The sequence below is a fragment of the Phyllostomus discolor genome, chromosome 14, assembly GCF_004126475.2.
Source record: "Phyllostomus discolor isolate MPI-MPIP mPhyDis1 chromosome 14, mPhyDis1.pri.v3, whole genome shotgun sequence".
NCBI classification, from domain to species: domain Eukaryota; kingdom Metazoa; phylum Chordata; class Mammalia; order Chiroptera; family Phyllostomidae; genus Phyllostomus; species Phyllostomus discolor.
Window position 1 is genome coordinate 40,419,498 of NC_040916.2, and position 18,887 is coordinate 40,438,384.

At 46.0% G+C, this 18,887-nt stretch overlaps 1 protein-coding gene across 1 annotated transcript in view; it reads left to right on the forward strand.

Annotated features, from left to right (window-relative positions):
- Positions 1 to 11,946: 11,946 nt before the first annotated feature.
- The window catches only part of SLC22A15 (solute carrier family 22 member 15), a 69,915-nt gene continuing 62,974 nt past the window's right edge, over positions 11,947 to 18,887 (forward strand). Inside the window, exon 1 of the mRNA XM_028502769.2 lies at positions 11,947 to 12,334. Coding sequence (XP_028358570.1) covers positions 12,248 to 12,334 — 87 coding nt within the window. The 5' untranslated portion in view covers positions 11,947 to 12,247. The remainder of the gene's footprint in view (positions 12,335 to 18,887) is intronic.

Below are 18,887 nucleotides of genomic sequence, written 5' to 3' on the forward strand. Positions count from 1 at the left end.
GGAAGTGGTATTTGTGTTGTAAAGGGTCTCGTCCTGTGACGAGCAAGGCGGAGGTAAAGGGAGCACCCCACACAGAGAGACAGCACCCCGAGGTACCAGGCGGGAAAGAGCTCAGGGTGCCCCATGGATGGAAACAAAACCCGTCTGGGTGGAGCACGTGGGGGGGAGGGGAACAAGATGAAGTCAGGCGACAGGCAGGGGACAGACGACCCCGGGGACTCGAGGGCAATGGCAGACCTCTCCATTCCCTTTCCTGCAGGGGGACAGCCTGAGTGGCAGGAGCCGGGAAGCTAAGACATAAGCCAATCATTGGAGCTTTACCAGTAGAGATGCGCTCCTTTAAGTTTGGAAATTTTATCCGGCTGTCCTCCACCCTCCAGGAAGCACTGTAAACCATTATCACTGGGCTCTTGGGTGGGAATTAGTTTTCTGGACTCCTTTCTTTCATTCGACATGTATTGCATGCCCTCTCTGTGCTAGACAGCCCTGTTTGGGGGGTTGTGTGTGTCCTGGGTATTGAGGCTTGGAGAGCCCCTGGCTTTGCCCCCATGGAACACAGTACAATGAAAAGGGACAAGTGGGAGTGGCTCCCAAGGGGACCCAGACCAACCTGCACGAGGGAAGATGGTTTCTGGGAGGAAGGGCCAGGAACCGAAGGGTGAATGGGAGTTGGTCAGGTCGGGGTATGTGTGGGAGGGGACGTGGAAGGGGCCCTATGGAATGAGCCAGAGCTGAGAGAAGTCCAAGACGTGGTCACGGCCCGGGTGAGGTTGGTGGCGGTGGAGATCCACTAACTGTACAGCCTAGTTAATCTTTCCATTTACACTTGTTCACAATTTAGGTTAAATATCAAATCTTTATCAATAATGTAGTTCACCTATGGGGTATGATTTTTATTCCTCTGCAAAGAAACAGAATATTCTTTGTTACTTAAGTGGCTTTCAGCTTCAAGCTCCCATTCTTCTAAAATTCGGAGATTTGATTTCAGTCAGTTTGGGGGTTTCTCCACTCCTTCCTGGCTAGTGACCTGAATTCGGGGGGGAAAGGTATGCTGAGATCTTGTACAAGGTGGATGGAGGGTGATCGATCTGGTCCCCTTGATCCGCCCCAGAATCCACTGACACGTCCTAGGTCCATCTGACCTATGGTCAGAGGTTGACCCAGGCTTCTGCTGCACCTTCTATTCCTCCCTGGGTCCACTGGTTCCTGCTTTAACTGCTCTCCAGGGACACAGAAAACGTTCTGCTTCTTCCAACACACGCTGGCTGTGGACAGCAGGCTGAGGCTGTCCTGGCTCTGCTACGTCAACACGCCCCGCATCCCTCTCCCATGCGAGAACCATGCTTGCTGTGCAGGAGCAACGGCTTCTTGTTGGGTCTCGGAGACACACTCAAGAGACACTTAGAAGGAAGAAGAATGGTTGTGTGTGATGACTCACTTTCATCGGGAATGAGTCTTCCTGAATGACTCCTAGACTTTTCTGCACGAGAAACTAACTGGATGGTGCCTTTCAGTGAGACAGGAACCTTGGAAGGGGAGCGGTGGGCTGGAACCATGGGGTCTCTTTAGAGCACGATGTGGTCCAAGGCACCGAGAAGAGACACTGAAGACATGGCTGGTGATGGGGGCGTCTGAAGCTTGAGGGAGGTCCGGGAGTGGGTGCACACACATTCACACACATGCACACACACATTCACACGCATACACCCAGTTTCTGCAGTGTAAAACAGATGGTGGTGGAAGCTGTGGGTCAGCGTGAGATCCCCTGGAGAGAGAGAAAGAGTGTAGAGGAAAATAAGAAGAGGGCTGAGAAAAAAGCTCCAGGTTATTGAAAGGGTAAAATGGGAGCCAGCAGAACAGCCGTGGAGGTAAGAGGCGAGAACAAGGAGAATGTCACGAGACAGAAGTCTCCAGAAGATTGCTCAGGAAGGTGGGAGTTGTTAATAACATTAAACACCACCACCAATAGACCAAGTAAGATGAAAACTGAAGAGAGTCCTTTGGACTTATGCCACTGCTGATCTCAGAGAGGAAAATTCCGGGACATGGAGAAGAGCCGCGTGACAAGCCTACATTGAGAACCTGGGGCAGGCACGCAGCCCTCCAGAAGAGCCGCGCCTTTGTGGGAAGACCGAATCAGCCCTCGGGTACAGACCGCCCCAGGCCCACTTCAACAAAGCTGGGGAACAAGCTTCACCGGTCAAGTGCACGCATAAATACACTACCCGCCTGCGGGGACACAGTCCGACACCCTTCACTAAGACAACAGAATCTGGTGCTTGGGAATAAAAACTCATGATTTCTAGCATGCAGTAAGAAAATAGTATATGTGGGAAATAAGAAATTGGTATCTATAACCAAGAGAAAAATCAGTCCACAGAAACAAACCGAGAAATAAAGAGACAACAGAATTAGCAGATTAGTAGACAAGGACTTCAAAAGTTACTAAAAAATGCTCATCTACTTAAAGGAACAAAAGAATATAATAAGTGGGAGGAACAAAAAAGGAACTATAAGCAATCATATTAAAAGTTATTTTTCAGTTTCTCCCCCAATCCACAAAAAGCTATAACCAGCTCTGCAGCCCCTTTTTTATGAAAAATTGTTTTGTGTAACTTTGTACTTTTGTTCCCCTGTATGGAAGTATCTTTTTTAAGTGGTCTCGGGAGCGCAGTACAGAACCCTAAAGACAGTGTACAGCGACCTGGACAGGCGCTGGGGCTAGCAGGGAGGAGGGTGACGGGACTCCAGACGCCCTTCTGCCCTGTTGGATGTTGCTCGGAGGAAGGACAGGACTCCCAGGCTCCGAGGCCAGGGCAGCAGGTCGGGGCTGGAGGGGTGACCACCCAGGTGCACGTTCTCCGGAACAGGTCGGTGTCTCCGGCCCACCTGCCTGCTGGCGCCTCTGAACCGGAGGTCTAACAGTCCCGGCCCAGTTGTGTCAGAATCTCATCATTGCTGACCATGTTATCTTTTTTCCCCTTCTTTTAACCATCCTTTAAGGGCAGTTTTTATGGTACCTTTAAAGCTATAAAAGAAGTATTAATTAAAAGGAAAACATGGACGTTCAGGAACTTTGAAATATTTGTGAAAGCCTTTATCACAGCTATGTTGAGTCTCGGTCAAATCAAGCGATTTGGGGTGAAAGGAAAAGGGCTGACCTCCTCACTGGCTCTGCATCCCCCTCAGGGAGCTGGAGGTCTCCCCTAAAGATACTCGTCCTACCTCCACTGGTCTCAAAACTGACTCTTCAAATTCTAAATCTCCCATAGTACTGGCTATTTAAGTTTGTTCATGGGGCAAAGAACTCACTCACCGGGCTCACAGTATTTTCGTTCATACACCACCTCAGTTCCTGAAACACTACTGCCAAGCTTCAGTGTTAACGTTGTGAATGAACGGACATAGTTTTATTTACAACCGTTAACCGAAAACATTCATTTCTGCACCGCCCCATGCCGATAAGGGAATCAGAGATCGTGTTTTTAGCTGCTCCCCGGGTGGAGGAAAACAGAGATGCAGGCCTCGGCTGAGAGCACCAGGCTGTCATGCTTACAGCCGGGGCCAGCTGGTCGCCTGCGGCAGGGGCGGAGGAGAACCCTCCATCCAGCTTCAAACAGAGCATCTGGGTCAGAACATCTACTCCCTGGGCAAGCCACTTCACGCACTAGAAAATTTCTCTGCTTGACCGATGTCTACTTATCAGCTGTCTTTTACTATCTAACAGATGAAAACCTAAACCAACTTCGAGGACACATCTTTCCATTACCTGGTTCAAGAGCCATCACCTCCTTACGACAAAGCACATTTTTACCTCACAAAGCCACACACAGCGGAAAAGAGCAACGCCAAAATAAAAGCATAAACACAAAATGACTCAAATATATTTATTCTCGTGTGCATGGATGTATTTTGTGCCACAGACATTTCACTCCTAAAATCCTGTCTCCTTTCACTCACCTCCGTTCTGCACTTTTCCCTGCAGGAACGTGGCTCTGCGTGGGAGGGAGACAGCAGTAAAGGAAAGCTGGTCACCAGGACTCTGTAATGGCAGCGAGACGTCATTCGGAGCCCGGTCATTGAACAGGCCGGGCTGGGAATACATCAGCAGCCCAGACAGAAGACAGACCGTCCTCTCCCATCATCATTTGGAATTAAAGGGTACCTCAAAAAAAAAGCCGTTTACTGCTTTGTCTGCAGAAAGTGCTAGAACAGTAAACCAAAGAGACAAAACAGCCTTTAGTGAATATTTATGGCACTTAAGAAGGTGTAAATTGTAATTAGCCATATGCTCCGCTTGCACAGCCCGGCAAGAAATGTGCCTGGGGGGGGGGCCAGAGCTCTGTGGCTGGTTTCAGGTCAAAAGCAGAGTGGCTATTGAGGAAGGAAGGACGGATCCGCAAAGGAAAGCTGCAGCACTGTCCCGTCCTTTGGCTTCAAACACAACAGATGAGAACTCTTTCTTCATGAGGTCTGTGACTGTAGTCGAACTGTTGATTTATGTATCCCAACCAGAGTTCCTGGCTTGGGAGACAGGGAGGGATGGCCCTACTGAGCTAAAGCCCCAGCCTTAAAATTGTAGGTCTGGGGACCTATTTACTCTATTGACAAAGGAACCAGAATGCGCCTGTGTTACAAAGCTAATGTTGTTTTACATGAGCATATCCAGGTAAGAAAAAATGGTTCAGAGACAGGGCCTACACCTGAGCGTGGTCCCAGAGAGTAAACCAACCTAACAAACAAACAAAAACCCCACGAACTTTTGAGAACTTGGTTTTATTTCCGCTCTGCCGACTGTGTGACTTTCAGTAAATACATTATCTAACCTCCTGTAGCCTTAATCTATCATTTTCATAACGTGAGGGCTGCACTCAGCGATTTTTAAAAAATGGTATTCAAAATGCGTGTGGGTATGCATGCACTCTCTCCAACAACCCCATTTTCCTGAGATAAACCATTAACTTTCATCAGATTTGAAAAGGTCCTGTGACCAAAAAAAAAAAAAAAAAAAAAGGTTGAAGGAAGAATCGTAGCCCTGGCAGGAGAGGAGAATGAAACAGAATATTCAAGATCTTGTGCTGGAACAGAAAATCGACAGGAGGATTTCACTTGCTCTGTTCACTGAGAATAAGCCACTTTTCTCATGCAAATGAAGGCCGATAAAGAAGACGAGTTTATATTGTTTAAAATGCAGTGTTATTTTTTGGCTCAAATAGTTGTATCCCAGTAAATTAGGGATTCATTTGACTCTGAAAATCATGCAAATTCTCTTTGTGAATTTGTGCATTAATGTAACTTTCTTCTAAGTGGCTGTCACTATTGGGAGATAAGATTTGGCTGCATTCTTCTCATGACAGATAAACACCAGGACGAGAGCCCTTAGACTGAAGAAGACTTAATGGATGACAAAGACTTTTATAATCTAATCTACTTGGTTCCTGCTGTTCTGTTTCGATTTGGGGTTGACTTCGTGATCACATAACAGGGCAGCAAGTATTCAATTTCCACAGTCAACAACTCCTCCTCCTTCTCCTGGCTCTTGCCCCAACCGACTCATCCAGTATTGCAGCCAAGAAGAAAGTCTTCTCCGGAATGCACCCCCCAATCCCTGCCAGGGAGAGGGAGAGGCCTTGATGCTTTAATGCTGTATTCCTCACAGCTAGAACAAGGCCCAGTGTAAGCTAGTTGCTCAGCGAGCATTTGTTGAATGAATTGTAATACTTCTGAGTTTCAGGATGGTTTAGGATTGGTGATGTCTCTTTCTGAGACAGAGAAGGTCAAGTGCATCAAACTTGGTTCTCGGAACTCTACTTTGGCTTCCTATTTTCTGAAAGCTATGTACATTGCTCACTTTGACTGATAAAGCCCAGTTGGGGCTAAGGCTCCCAAAACACAGGTTACATCATCTTTGTGCAATAGTTAAGCAACTAAAGTGGTTCAGGCAGTTCTAGTAACGTCCAGATTTTAATCGTGGGGACCTTGGAGGCATTTATCCTTCGATAAGACGCATTCTCACCCACCCTATGGAATCACAGCCTCAATTTATCGACTGCCACGAGATTGGCAAATTCACCCTCTCGGCCTGTGTTCTGTAGTTGTGTAACTCTCCCTTGGAAGAAACAGCAGCAACGGCCACAACAACAACACTGACACCTTCATGGAGGTCGGGCACTCAGGAACAAATTTGTTGGATTAAATGAATGCCCTATTGTCTAAGCCCAGTGCCTCTTGAGACAACATGTAAAACTGAACTCTTAGCAAGCACAGCCCTCTACAATCTAAATTCAAACATGGTTAATGGCTAATTTCCCTCATATTTCATCCCCTCCTACTGAACTCCTGAATTTTAGATCTACTTCAATGCATGCTCTTTTGTTGTATGACTAAGGTTTGAGACAGAGAAATGGCCTATTTCTCCACATTAAACTCAGATCTATTTTAGTGTACGTTTTTTGGCCAACCTAAGGATGGTTTCTGAACGATGATGGCTCTTGGGTTGAGCGGCCAATTGTCAGAGACATGTCCGTTTCACTGCTGCCTCCGTTTTGGTTTTTTTTTCTGCTTCTCCTCCCCATGTCTTCTTGCTCCTTCCTCCCGGACATCTACCCACAAAAGCTGGCCGCCTCGTGACCTGGTTATTCCCTTCATTTTCGCCGTGCTATTTCTGTTAAGGCATGTTGCTGCACGACACACTAACAATCAAAGGTTATCTCAGCAGGAAGGGTTTTTGCAGAAGGAAAAATATTCTTCAGATTTTTTAAAAAGACAGCAACTCTGGGTACCTTTAGTCTAGTGTCCAACACGGATTTCCAAGGATTTGATACAACACAACATACATGAAGTCTATTATCTCGCACATCCCATTTCAGTAGACTTCTGGGACACGAAATTACCTATGAAGCAAAAGTCATGACATAGTGGTTAGGTGTACAGGTGTACATGAAACAATTGAGTATATTTGCTTCAAAGCTTTATGTAATGCACCAGATAAAGCTAACCCCTTCCCCCCCTCACAGCCCAAGAAATATGTACTGGATAGATACCCTATTCTAAACATTATTTTAATTTTTATTATTTAAAAAACCCTAGATGCTCTTTACTCCTGAGGTATACAAGATACAGGTACTATAAGATAATGGTAGAAAAAGACTTAAGAAAAAGAAAAATGAGAAAAGAGTGGTTAGATGGGGGAAAATATGTCCTCAAAATGGAACTCTTTCCTGAGAGCCACAGATGCAATACCTTGGGTCTCAGGAGAGCTTTAATTAGTCCAGCTCTTCCTTCAGCGCATGCTCAGAAGCCCTGGCAGTGATTGTAAATTAGGGCAAAGAAATCCAGCTGGGCCTGGGTGGGTTAAGGGGGAAGGGCAGGATCTTAAAGGGGCAGTGACCATTTGAAAGAGCAATACCTCTGATCCCCATGGTTCCAGCCATAGGCCCTTGAACCTGCCATCACCAACCTACTCCACCTTCTGTGTTCACTATCTCAGTTAATAGTGCCTCCATTTTCCCAGTCATTGGCACCAGAAATGTAGGAGTCATTCTCGATTTCTCTTCTGCTTCTGCAAAATGCAATCACTACCACTTTTTGCAGATTTTACCTTAAATTTGACTTCATTTCTTCATCCCCCATTATCACCTTTCTGGGTTAAGCCCTCCCACCCTCACTGGGTCTGAGGCCTGCCTGGGCCATCACAATGGCACCTCAGCCGGTATGTCTGTGTTTGACTGCTGTCAAATCATCGTGTAAAAATCACACTCCAGCTTCAAACACCTCAGTGGCTCCCCACCACGCACAGGGAAAAGTTCACACTCCTCAGTGCTGCGTGCCTGGCCTCTATCACCCCATCAGACCTTGTTTCTGATGCTCCCGGGTGCACTTTCTGTTCTCGGAGGAACCAGCTCCTTCATGTTGGGACGTATATGCTAAAAGGAAGAGCTTTTCACTAACTTAAAATATATAACCTTTTAGGGAGTAAAATGAAATAATCCAATTTCTAACTAGTGCTTTATTAATTTATATACCATGCAAACTATTAATTTATAATTTTTAAAAATATTTTATTTATTTATTTTTAGAGAAGGAGGAAGGGAAGGAGAAAGAGAGGGAGAGAAACATCAATGTATGGTTGCCTCTTGCGTGCCCCCCACCAGGGAGCTGGCCTGCAACCCAGGCGTGTGCCCTGACTGGGAATTGAACTAGCGACCCTTTGCTTTGCAGTTCGGCACTCAATCCACTGAGCCACACCAGCCAGGCTAATTTATAATTTTTTTCACTGCACGCATTATGATGTCAAATTTTTTTCAAATATAACTCTTTTACCGATGTAGAATAAACCCAAGTTAGATATTTTAATTAATGAGGGAAACAAGTAGGATCGTAAAGCTGATTCTAAGAACATTTGAGGATCTAGTTATTTCCAGGAAAAAACCCCGGAATGCTAAAATAAGATGGCTAGCTTAAATACAAAATGAGTTAATGTTCTACAGGGCAGTGAAATAATAGGCAATCTTTTCTACTGAACATGATCACTTATACCTCTACCAAACAAAAATCTACAAATTTTCACATAACCACACACACACTGCCTGGACTCTAATTCGTAGTAAATAGCAAAGTCGATCACAGGTAAACTCTGCAGAATGGAATACTCCTGGGTGAGACTGTAAACAACGCTGCAGGGTTGCACTGAAGGGCAGACTACAGTGCTCTTCCCGCTTTCTTATTATTTTCAAGTACAGGGTCATTTTTATCAACAATGGAGGGTTTTTTGTTAAAACATGTCTCACAAACCTCTTCCATCGGTGTTTTGGCACTACAGTAATCACTTTCTGAGTCAACAAAGTTTTCCAGAGCATGTTTTTATGTCCTCCCACGTTTTCTCAGATAAAGCATTCTTGGAATCTTGTGTAGATTCTCATGAGGTTGAAAAGAAAATAGAGGTACTGTATTAAATAACTGTAAACAGTCTATAGTTATGTGGATGTTAAAAATGTAGTAGTGCCCTGGCTGGCGTAGCTCAGTGGATTGAGTGCGGGCTGCAAACCAAAGTGTCGCAGGTTCGATTCCCAGTCAGGTCACATACCTGGGTTGCAGGCCACGGCCCCCAGCAACCGCACATTGATGTTTTTCTCTCTCCCTTTTTCTCCCTCCCTTCCCTCTCTAAAAATAAATAAATAAAATCTTTTGAAAAATGTAGTAGTAACTACCAAAGTCATAGTAATAATGCAATCAATAGCTCCCCAAAGTAGCAAAGAGAGAAGGGCAATATATAAATGGCTTTAAGACTCCATCAAATGGCCTGAAGGAAAAAGTAAGAAGATGATAAAGAGAAAAATGAAAGAAAATGGTAGAAATTGTTCCAAATATATAACCTGTAATAACTATAAATGGACTTAATGCACCTATTAAAATACAGAGACTATCAAATTGAATGGATCAAAAAAAAAATCCTTCTTCCAGAAACATGCCTAGAATGTAACGAAACTAAAAGGATGAAAATAAAGATTACAAAGAAAATAATTTCAAAAATCTGATGCAGCGATCATTATTAATTAATAATTAATGTTCATTGTCTAATTAACATTAGACAAAAGTAAGACAAAAAGCATTAAGAAAAGAGCTATTTATTATGATAAAGGGAATGATTCAACTGGTACTTTTATGACCTACAGAAATAAAAAGAACTTCATAAAAACTCAATAATGGTAATCATTTATTAAAAACATATATGGTATAAAAACTGATGCATTTATTAAAAACAGACACATCTAGCAGGAAAAAAATCCAGGAGTAATACAGACTATTTGAATAATGCTAACAAGCTTGATCTAACATATAGAGAACATTACACCCGAACAAATTGAGAATATTTTCTTTTTTAAAAAATTGTTCAGTTACAGCTGTCTGGACTCATTGCTCTCCCCGCCCCTCCCCCCATTATCCATGACCATGAGTCCTCTAATCCTGTTCCTTGGCTTGCCCCTTCCCCTTCTTTCCCCTGTCACCCCCCCACCCATCTCCCCTCCCCCCTTCACCAGCACTGTCAGTTTGTTCTTTGTTTTTAAGTGGGTTTATTTACTTATTTATTTATTTAAGATTTTAATTTATTTATTTTTAGAGAGGAAAGGGAGGGAGAAAGAGAGAGAGAAACATCAATGTGTGGTTGCTGGGGGCTGTGGCCTGGAACCCAGGCATGTGCCCTGACTCGGAATCGAACCTTCGATGCTTTGGTTAGCAGCCCGAGCTCAATCCACTGAGCTACACCAGCCAGGGCTAGTTTGTTCTTTATTTCCGTGTCTCTGGTTCTCTTTGCTTATTTGTTAAATTAAGAATATTTTCAATACATTCAGTACATGTTTCTAGAGTAACCACATACTATGTCACAAGAAAACGCAGTTTCCAAAGATTCAATATCATCTCTGTTCACAAGTCATTTAAATTAGTAATTAACAATAAAAATATGGTTTAAAAGTGGCAACAACTTTAACTGGGAACTAAAAAAAAGCACTGATAGATAATCGTTCATTAGGTAAAGAGGAAATTGTAATGTCATGGGACATTTCAAACTCAAGACAATGACAGCACCACACGACAGGACCCGTGGGCACAGCAGAGTCGTGCCCAGGCAGAAACGCAAAGCCTCGAGCATAGTTATTCTTTAAAGAAAAAGAAAACTGAAAGTAAGCTAAACTCTCAAGCCATGTAGCTAGTCAGAGAATTACAGAGTAACAAAAGTAAGTAAAGAAAGCAAAGAATTAATAGAATTCATAAAATAGAAAACAAAAAATATAGGTAGAAAAAACAGGAAATGAATACTGGTTCTTTAACAAATAAGAAAGCAGAAAAACCTCTGGCAAGACTGATAAGAATGGAACACTAACAATGAACAATATTAAGATGGAAAAATGGGGCACAAATACAGCCAGAGCACGATATTAAGAAACCCTAAGAGAACAAGATGAACAAGTTTATTCCAAAATGAACTTGGGTTCATTTTATATTGGTAAAAGAGTCATATTTCTCACTTTTGAAAGTTTTTCTTTGACATCATGATGTGTGGGAGTGAAAAAATTATAAATTAATATTTCATATGATATATAGCTACATTAATAAACTGTTAGGTAGAAGTCGGATGATTTCATCTTACTCCTTAAATGTTGTTTAGAAGACGTTTTATGAAAACTAGCTAAAATAGAAACGTTTCTATAAAAAAATAAGTAGAAGTGATTGAAGAACACAGACCATAAAGATCTGTGATATCTGCCTACCTACCTGCCCACCCTTCTCTGAGCTCTCTCCTGAAAACAAGCCAAGACCAGACGGTTTCACAGAGAATTTTACCAAAGACTTTCCCCTTGTTTTACTAAGCACTGAAATCCCACTGCCAAATCCAGACAAGGTCAGTAGGAAGAAGAGAAAACTATCTGCCTATCTCACGCTCTTGGATGTAAAATCGTACGTAAAACGTTAGCCGGTTCTGTCTTGCGTCCGATATAGCGTGGGGGTCATGACTGGGACAATGGAATACTATGCAGCTGTTAAAACCAGCCTTCCGAGGTGGAGGAATGAGGGGACTAAGGGAGGCGACCACCACCGACCCTGGGCCCTGCCACAACCTTCTTCACCTTTCCAACCCCCAAGCTGCTGTTTATCCTTCCAGCGCCTTGGCAGCGTCACCTCTTGTCCCTCAGATCAATCTTTCCCCTTTTGTGTTTCCTCTGTACCTCGTGCATATTTCTACGAGCTCATCTATCTCACAGTTGTGCAAGGCTTGTAGGATTGGGAAGAAATGTTGAACAGCACCCTTCTGCAAAGGATCTAGAACACCCCCTCCCCACTTCTCCTACTGAACTGAGCGATACAAAAGGACCAGTAACGCTGAGTCCCACCAGGCCGCCCAACAGTTACCGCGCCCTCTGAGCCCCGAAGCGGGGGCCTGAGTTGGACGCGGCTGCAGTTCCCATTTTCTCCATCGGAAAGGGCGCCTCGCGCCAAGCCACTTCCTCTTCCTCCCTGTTCCAGCGGCGCGGGCACCGATCCATCTCAGAGAAAAGCTCGGTAACAGGAAGCGCGGAGGCCAGGGTACCGGGCATCCAGCTCCGGCCCCACGTCCCCGGCGCGCAGCCCGGGATTCCCAGCTGCCTACGCCCCGCGCTCCCCTCGCCCCGCGCGCGCTCCCACCCGAGCGAGCGGGAGCCGGAGCGGGTGCCGGGGGAGCGAGGGCCCCGCCAGAGTCGGGGGCGCCATGGAAGTGGAGGAGGCGTTCCAGCTGGTGGGGGAGATGGGCATCTACCAGATGTACTTGTGCTTCCTGCTGGCGGTGCTGCTGCAGGTGAGTGCCCCGCCGCCCCGACAGCGCCCCGCACGTCCTGCTCCCGGGCGTTCCGCCGCGGGCGAGGCGTCCTCCTCCCCCCGCAAGGCTGGGCCGCACGCTGAGGCTCTGCGAGAACACCCGAGGTGGGGGCACCTTCCAGCCTAACACCCCCCCCCCCCGCCCCCGTGAGGGCAGGGCTGGGCCCCAGGACGCCAAGGTCACCGGCCAGCCTGTCAGCCTCGGACCCTCCCACTATGGCGGTTCCGCCAGATCCACACACCCCATCACCTCCGGTGGGGAAAGGAGTGTGTGTGTGTGTGTGTGTGTGTGTGTGTGTTTGCACGCATCAGGTGGGGATTGCGACTAGCCGGTTACTAAGGGGGGCAAAATTCTGTTGTTACTTGTGATCCACTGTGAGTATGAAAGCGAATTGTTGCTCTAACCTGTGGCACTGACACCTTGGAATGGAGACCTCCGAGAGAGCCCTGGCGACCTGCCGCCGAAGGGTCCGGGCTGGAGCAGGTTCCTTCAGCTTTGGCTGTCAGCTTACCGCCTTTAACTGGATTTGGGGGGCTCCCTATTCCAGAGGTTCTCGATGCACAGGTTTATTTCTCTCTGGTTTCCGTTCTGCTGGATCATTCTGCCTAGAGCTTCGGTTGAGCCTTCTGTAAGTCGAACAGTGCCATCTATGATGTGTGGCTGTGAAATGGAACCACATCTTCATGGCACAGAATTCTCAGAGACTGTTTGCACACCTCAACCTAAAAATGTGGGTTCCCGGCGCTCAAGGTCACTGCAAATAACGATTTTCCAGGCAAAAGTTACTCCTCCTTTGCGGGCTTAAAGGTTCTATTTGACATCAATTACTTCTTCCAATAGTCTCAAAGACATTTTCTGCACAAATTCTTCATTAGTATTTACTATGAGTCAGCCATTTGACACATTCCTTCCTTCAGTGGATATTTAGTAAGTGACTACTATGTGTTTAGCAGGGGCTACAATAGTGGCCAAATCAGAAACCCCTTTCCCGTGAAGCTTGTATTCTAGTGGGGTGAGCGAGGCAGGCAGCCAGTATGTAATGACAGATATGCTGAGGGAGGTACAGGACCGTCGTAGGTATAACCTGTCATAACCACAGCAAGTTCATCAGTTGCTTAAACCTGGCATGAGGCAACTGCTCAACAGGAAGATGGGGATGGGGAGAGGTAGGGATGGACTTACTGTTTCTTTTCCATCAAAATGATTGACAGTTCAGTTGCTTTTTATCACCAGCCAGCACTGCTCAGATGATGGACTGAAAGGTGAAAGCACTTGGTTCTCCAGCAAAGTGAGTTCTCAGCTCACAAATACGCAGGATTCGGAAGGTTCTTTGTCTTAGCTTTAAATGTACCTTCCCTCTGAGGGAAAAGTACTTGTGCTAAATTACAAAAAGAGTGTTTAAAACAGAATAGGCTTATAATCTTGTCATCTTTTAAGCCTGATTTCATTGGTAATACTCTTTCTTTGGGAAAATTCTTTTCCTGGTCTAACCAAGAATTCCAGGAACAGAACTCCGAGGCTGAGGAACCCCCCCCACACCCTCCCACCCCACCCCCACGCCCTCCCCCCTGCACTCTACCTTTCGAGTCACTATCTTTTCATCTGCCTAGCCAGGAACCCAGGAACCTGCAATAAGTTTGTACTGAGTGGAATGTGACACGGAAAAGGCCACTGTTTGGGGTTCAAGTCCCACGAAGTTTCCCTCGCTGTTCTTTGTGGTTGACTCAGGCAGTTAGAGTTTGGTACCAAAGAGGCCTAAGCCCATGACCATGACTGCTCACTGAACTCTGCCGGATGTGTGGTTAGCATTTGCCGCAGAAAAGCCAGGTCTTGGGATGCTGGGAGTGAAGTGACTCACTGTGTATCTTGTACATGTGGCTGGGGGTGGGGGTGCTTGTCTCCTTGCCTTTGTCAACACAGGAGAGGCCCCAGGCTAGGCAAAGATGGTTCCCAGCTGTCACATGTTTGTGAAGACTCAACCACCCCTTTGAGATACGTGAGCCAGGTGGTCCTAGAATCACCCCAAGTTATCCTCGAGATGAGCATGGAGTTCCCCAAAGACCTCTCCACCAAGTCTGTTCTTGGAGAGGCTTGGGCTGTGGCAGCTGGGCAGCCAACCTGCAGAGCGGCAGGCCTGGGGAGTCCCACACGCGGATGGAGCACGATGCTCTTGGCATTCTTTGGGGGTTGCTTCCTCCAACAGAGGAAAAAGCCCGAAGTCCTTTTCAGAGTTGGCTTAAATGGAAGGAGGTTAATGTTGTCTGCTTTTAAAACCAAAGCACTTGTCTACCGTTGCCCAGGGAGGGTACGGACCAACTGCTAGCCCTGCACCTTGTAGATGGGACTGTCAGAGACAGGGCCTGCTCGGGGGAGGGGCCCGGGCCTCAGCAGGAGCCTTTTCTGCAGCTGAGATCTGGTTAATGACCAGCCTCAGCTGAGAAACACAAACCCAGGGGGACAGAGATGGAAACTTGACAGGTCCTTTGATGTGTTCTTCCTCCTGGGACTATTATTACTTTTTAAATGGTTTTCAACTCCATTTACTTCAAACACATTCAAGTTCAAATAAAAGGACAAAACCACATTACAAAGCCAGCTCTAAAGATCTTTAGGTTAACTGTTTTCTTGGATTATTGATACTGTCATATAGCTCCTCAAAAGTGACTTTGGTACCCAGTTACCTTTGACTGGGAGACTGTCCTTCAGGTCCACGCACACGTGATTGCTGGCATCTCTGTAGCGTTTGGCTTTCAAACACCTAAAGGATACGTGCAGATTTTACAGATTTCTCTTGGGCATAAGATGCAAATGCCCTGCGACAGCGATATGTGGTTTTAAAGTGTATAAGCAAAATCTAAGGGGAAAAAATGGCTTCATATAAAAATGGTTGTCTTGTCCTGGCTGGTGTAGCTCAGTGTATTGAGTGCTGGCCTGTGAACCAAAGGGTTGCTGGTTTGATTCCCAGTCAGGGCACATGCCTGGGTTGTGGGCCAGGTTTCCAGTGGGGGGCATTCGAGAGGCAACCACACATCGATGTTTCTCTCTCTGTTTCTCCCTCCCTTCCCCTCTCTCTAAAACTGAACAAATAAAACATTTAAAAATAAATAAAAATGGTTGTCTTAAGAATAAACAGTGAGATTTATAATTTTACAGTTAGAAAAATTCTTACCCTCCAAATATACATGCCTTCCCTTGGGCTAGAGCTACTTGTGGTATTTAAATATGAAGAATTCTGTTGACTTTATTGCTGTTTCTGTTTTCTGATGCCGACCCAGAGTCGATGCCATCACTACTCTTTTGAGTTTGAATGTGTGCGTGCCTGTTTGCCAGCCTGTCTGGAGGAGGAAGGCTGGGGTCCACTTCTTTGCTTTTTGATCTCTTTAGACATAAATGAAAACAGACCCTACATGTTTGCTCTAAGCCAGAGACTCTAGCTCCTTGATTTTCCTCAGGATCGTGAATCATAGGTTGCAGTCTAATGTGCACGAGATTTAAAACATCCGCTAACCAGGCCCTGGCTGGCGTAGCTCAGTGGATTGAGTGCGGGCTGTGAACCAAAGTGTCGCAGGTTCGATTCCCAGTCAGGGTACATGCCTAGGTTGCAGGCCATGACCCCCAGCAATTGCACATTGATGTTTCTCTCTCTCTATCTCCCTCCCTTCCCTCTCTAAAAATAAATAAATAGAATCTTTAAAAAAAAAATCCACTAACCAACAGAAACATGTACCTGTTTCTGTTGGTTAACAGAAGCAAGCATTTGTTTTACCAGCGAAATCGGGGTGCTGTTGTGAGCCTCAGCTTGAGCTGTAGTGCTCCGGCGGCCCAGAATCTATGAGTCCTGTCTCCACTCTTAATAACCCCAACCTGATGTTTCAGACCCTAAACTCCTGGTGCATTCAAATCATCCACACAGTGAACATCCTTTCACAGTGTTTTAGAAAGCGGGATGCCTGAACAAGTATTTTGCGGAAGAGGAAACTATTAATATACTAGTCACACATGTAAAGATGTTTACCTTCAGTGCTCATACGGGGCAGGCGTATTAAAATGACTATGAAATATCATTTCACACTTATTAGATTAGCAAACATTAGATAGGCTGCCAGCACACGTGTGATGAAAATGAGAAGTAGACACCGCACCACCCGGAGAACCATTCCTCCTGTCGAGTGAAATGAAAACCCCGGATCAGACTCCAAGGCACACCTCCCGCGATATCTCTTGACCGTGTGCGTAAGGAGATGTGACAGGATGTTTACTGCAGCACTCTTTGTAGCAACAAAAATTGGAGACCCCCCTAAATGATTCTCAAAAAGGGACTGGGTAAATAAAATGTAGTATAAATTTGATAGGATATAACAATTAAAACAAATGAACCAGATCTGTATACAGCTACATGGATGAATCTCTAAAACACAAAGTCAGGTGAAAAAAATAACCAGCCTAATATGTACAATGTGACACAAACTCTTATTCTACATTTTTAGAACATGTGAGACAAGACTATGCTTGGTCTGTGAGTGTGTGTGAACGACGGGGCACTGTGGACACAGTCCATGGAGTTGGCTGCTCTTGGGAAGGGAGGGAGTTGGTGCTGGGAGGGAGGCATGCAAAGGAGGTTTCCTCTGTGTCCGTACTATTGCATTTTAAAAACCTGAAGCAGCCCTGGCTAGCGTAGCTCAGTGAATTGAGCACGGGCTGCTAACCAAAGTGTCGCAGGTTCGATTCCCAGTCAGGGTACATGCCTGGGTTGCAGGCCACGGACCCCAGCAACCGCACATTGATGTCTCTCTCTCTCTCTCTTTCTCCCTCCCTTTCCTCTCTAAAAATAAATAAATAAAATCTTTTTAAAAAACCCCGAAGCAAACATGATAAAGCATTACTTGCTAATTGTGGTGGTGAATCGTGTTTTATTAATTTTGATTTCGTGTTATCTTTTCAAAATCAAAAAATGGCAAAGAAAAGATCTGTGTACCTAGGAGAGGGTGCCACAGCTCACTGACTGAGAATAGCAGTTCACTCCTTTACTGGCACTTCTTTAACCAGTGGTGGCTGTGCACTGTGGTCGCTCATTTACCACTTGGGAGGGTGAGGGAGAGCACGTTTCATTCAGGGCGCTCTACTAGACTTTGTAGAGAATGCTGTCGCAACTGAACTTTCTTACCCGCTGGCGTGCGTCACCACGTCCCCCTCTCCCCAGGACATTCATGTCCCCAGGAAGACTGCCTTTTGAGGAGGTGTCTCTGAGGCAGAGAGCCGATGGTCCTCGCCTCCCAACCACAAGCCAGGGTGAAGTTCGTACCGTGACCATCAGTGAAGACCTTTGTTGTGTTTCATCAGCAAGGCCGGCTCTCCTGCCCCCGGGGATCCTCACCACCACCAGGGGTTCAGCTGTGACAGAGGCTTTTGTAAGAGTTTCGTGGCTGTCATGGCACCAGAACGTGTGACCATCTACCGGGGTCTTGTGCTAATTTTATGCAAGTTTTACACTGCCCTACTCTCTGATTTAGTTCTGCCTGCCCTCGGACAGTGGCTCGGATCTTGGACCATAATCTAGGGATCGTTTGCCCAACGTGCCTTCCATTAGCTGAGGTGAGTGGGGCACCATGGGTCAAAGGCAAGATGGCTACCCTTGCCCCCAGGAAGCTGCTGTTGTCTGTAGACAGACACCGCCCCCTGGTGTAAAGGGAGTGAAGCTGCAAACCTGTCAGACCCTAGGATTTCCATCGAGGGCATTACCGAGATCCAGGAGGCCTCAGGAGGTTTCGGAAGCTCCTTCGAGCCTGGGGCATCTCAAGGATCGATGGGGATGTGCCTTCAAAAGCAACTAGCCCAACACCTCTACAGCACCCAGAGCTACAGATGCGTGTCTGACCAGGGCCACCCACAGCTGCTCGACGTGTGCCTTGACAGAGAAGGTGTTACCTTCCAAGACAATGCAAAAAAAAAAATCATTAAAAATATGAAGAGAAGCAATGTGAAGACGGCAGGAAAAACGCTAGACCCGAATGCCGTGATAGTCGGCTGCAAGGTGGCTGAGTGACCTTCCCAGGGGGCCCCTCCCCCCTCACTGCGGTCTTGGAAATGGCTGGATTGTAAAAGTTTACTTCACTTGTTTTGCAAGTTCAGGATTTCTTAATGTTGCCCAGTGCCCAGCAGGTAGTTGGCCTTGTGTCAGCGTTGACCTTGAGAATGCCAGCTTGGCTCGTCACCACAGTCAGACCCTGCCTTCCAAGGAGGAGCCATCAAGTCAGACACACACAGCTCAGGAATCCTCTCTGACTTCCTGAGCCAGCCCTCCGGCAGAAGCTAACGTCCGCATTCACGGGGATCGGATGCTACTCAACACATAGTACGTAACTGTAGAAAAGAGAGACAATACAGAAAAAAAAGAACAACAATTACCAGAATGCTGTCACCCTGAGCTAAAACATGCTCACCTTTTGGCGTTATGACCTTCCAGACTTTTGATTATACAAATACGCACATGTATCACTTTTTGCAAAAATTTGTATTTTAACTTGATTTTGCT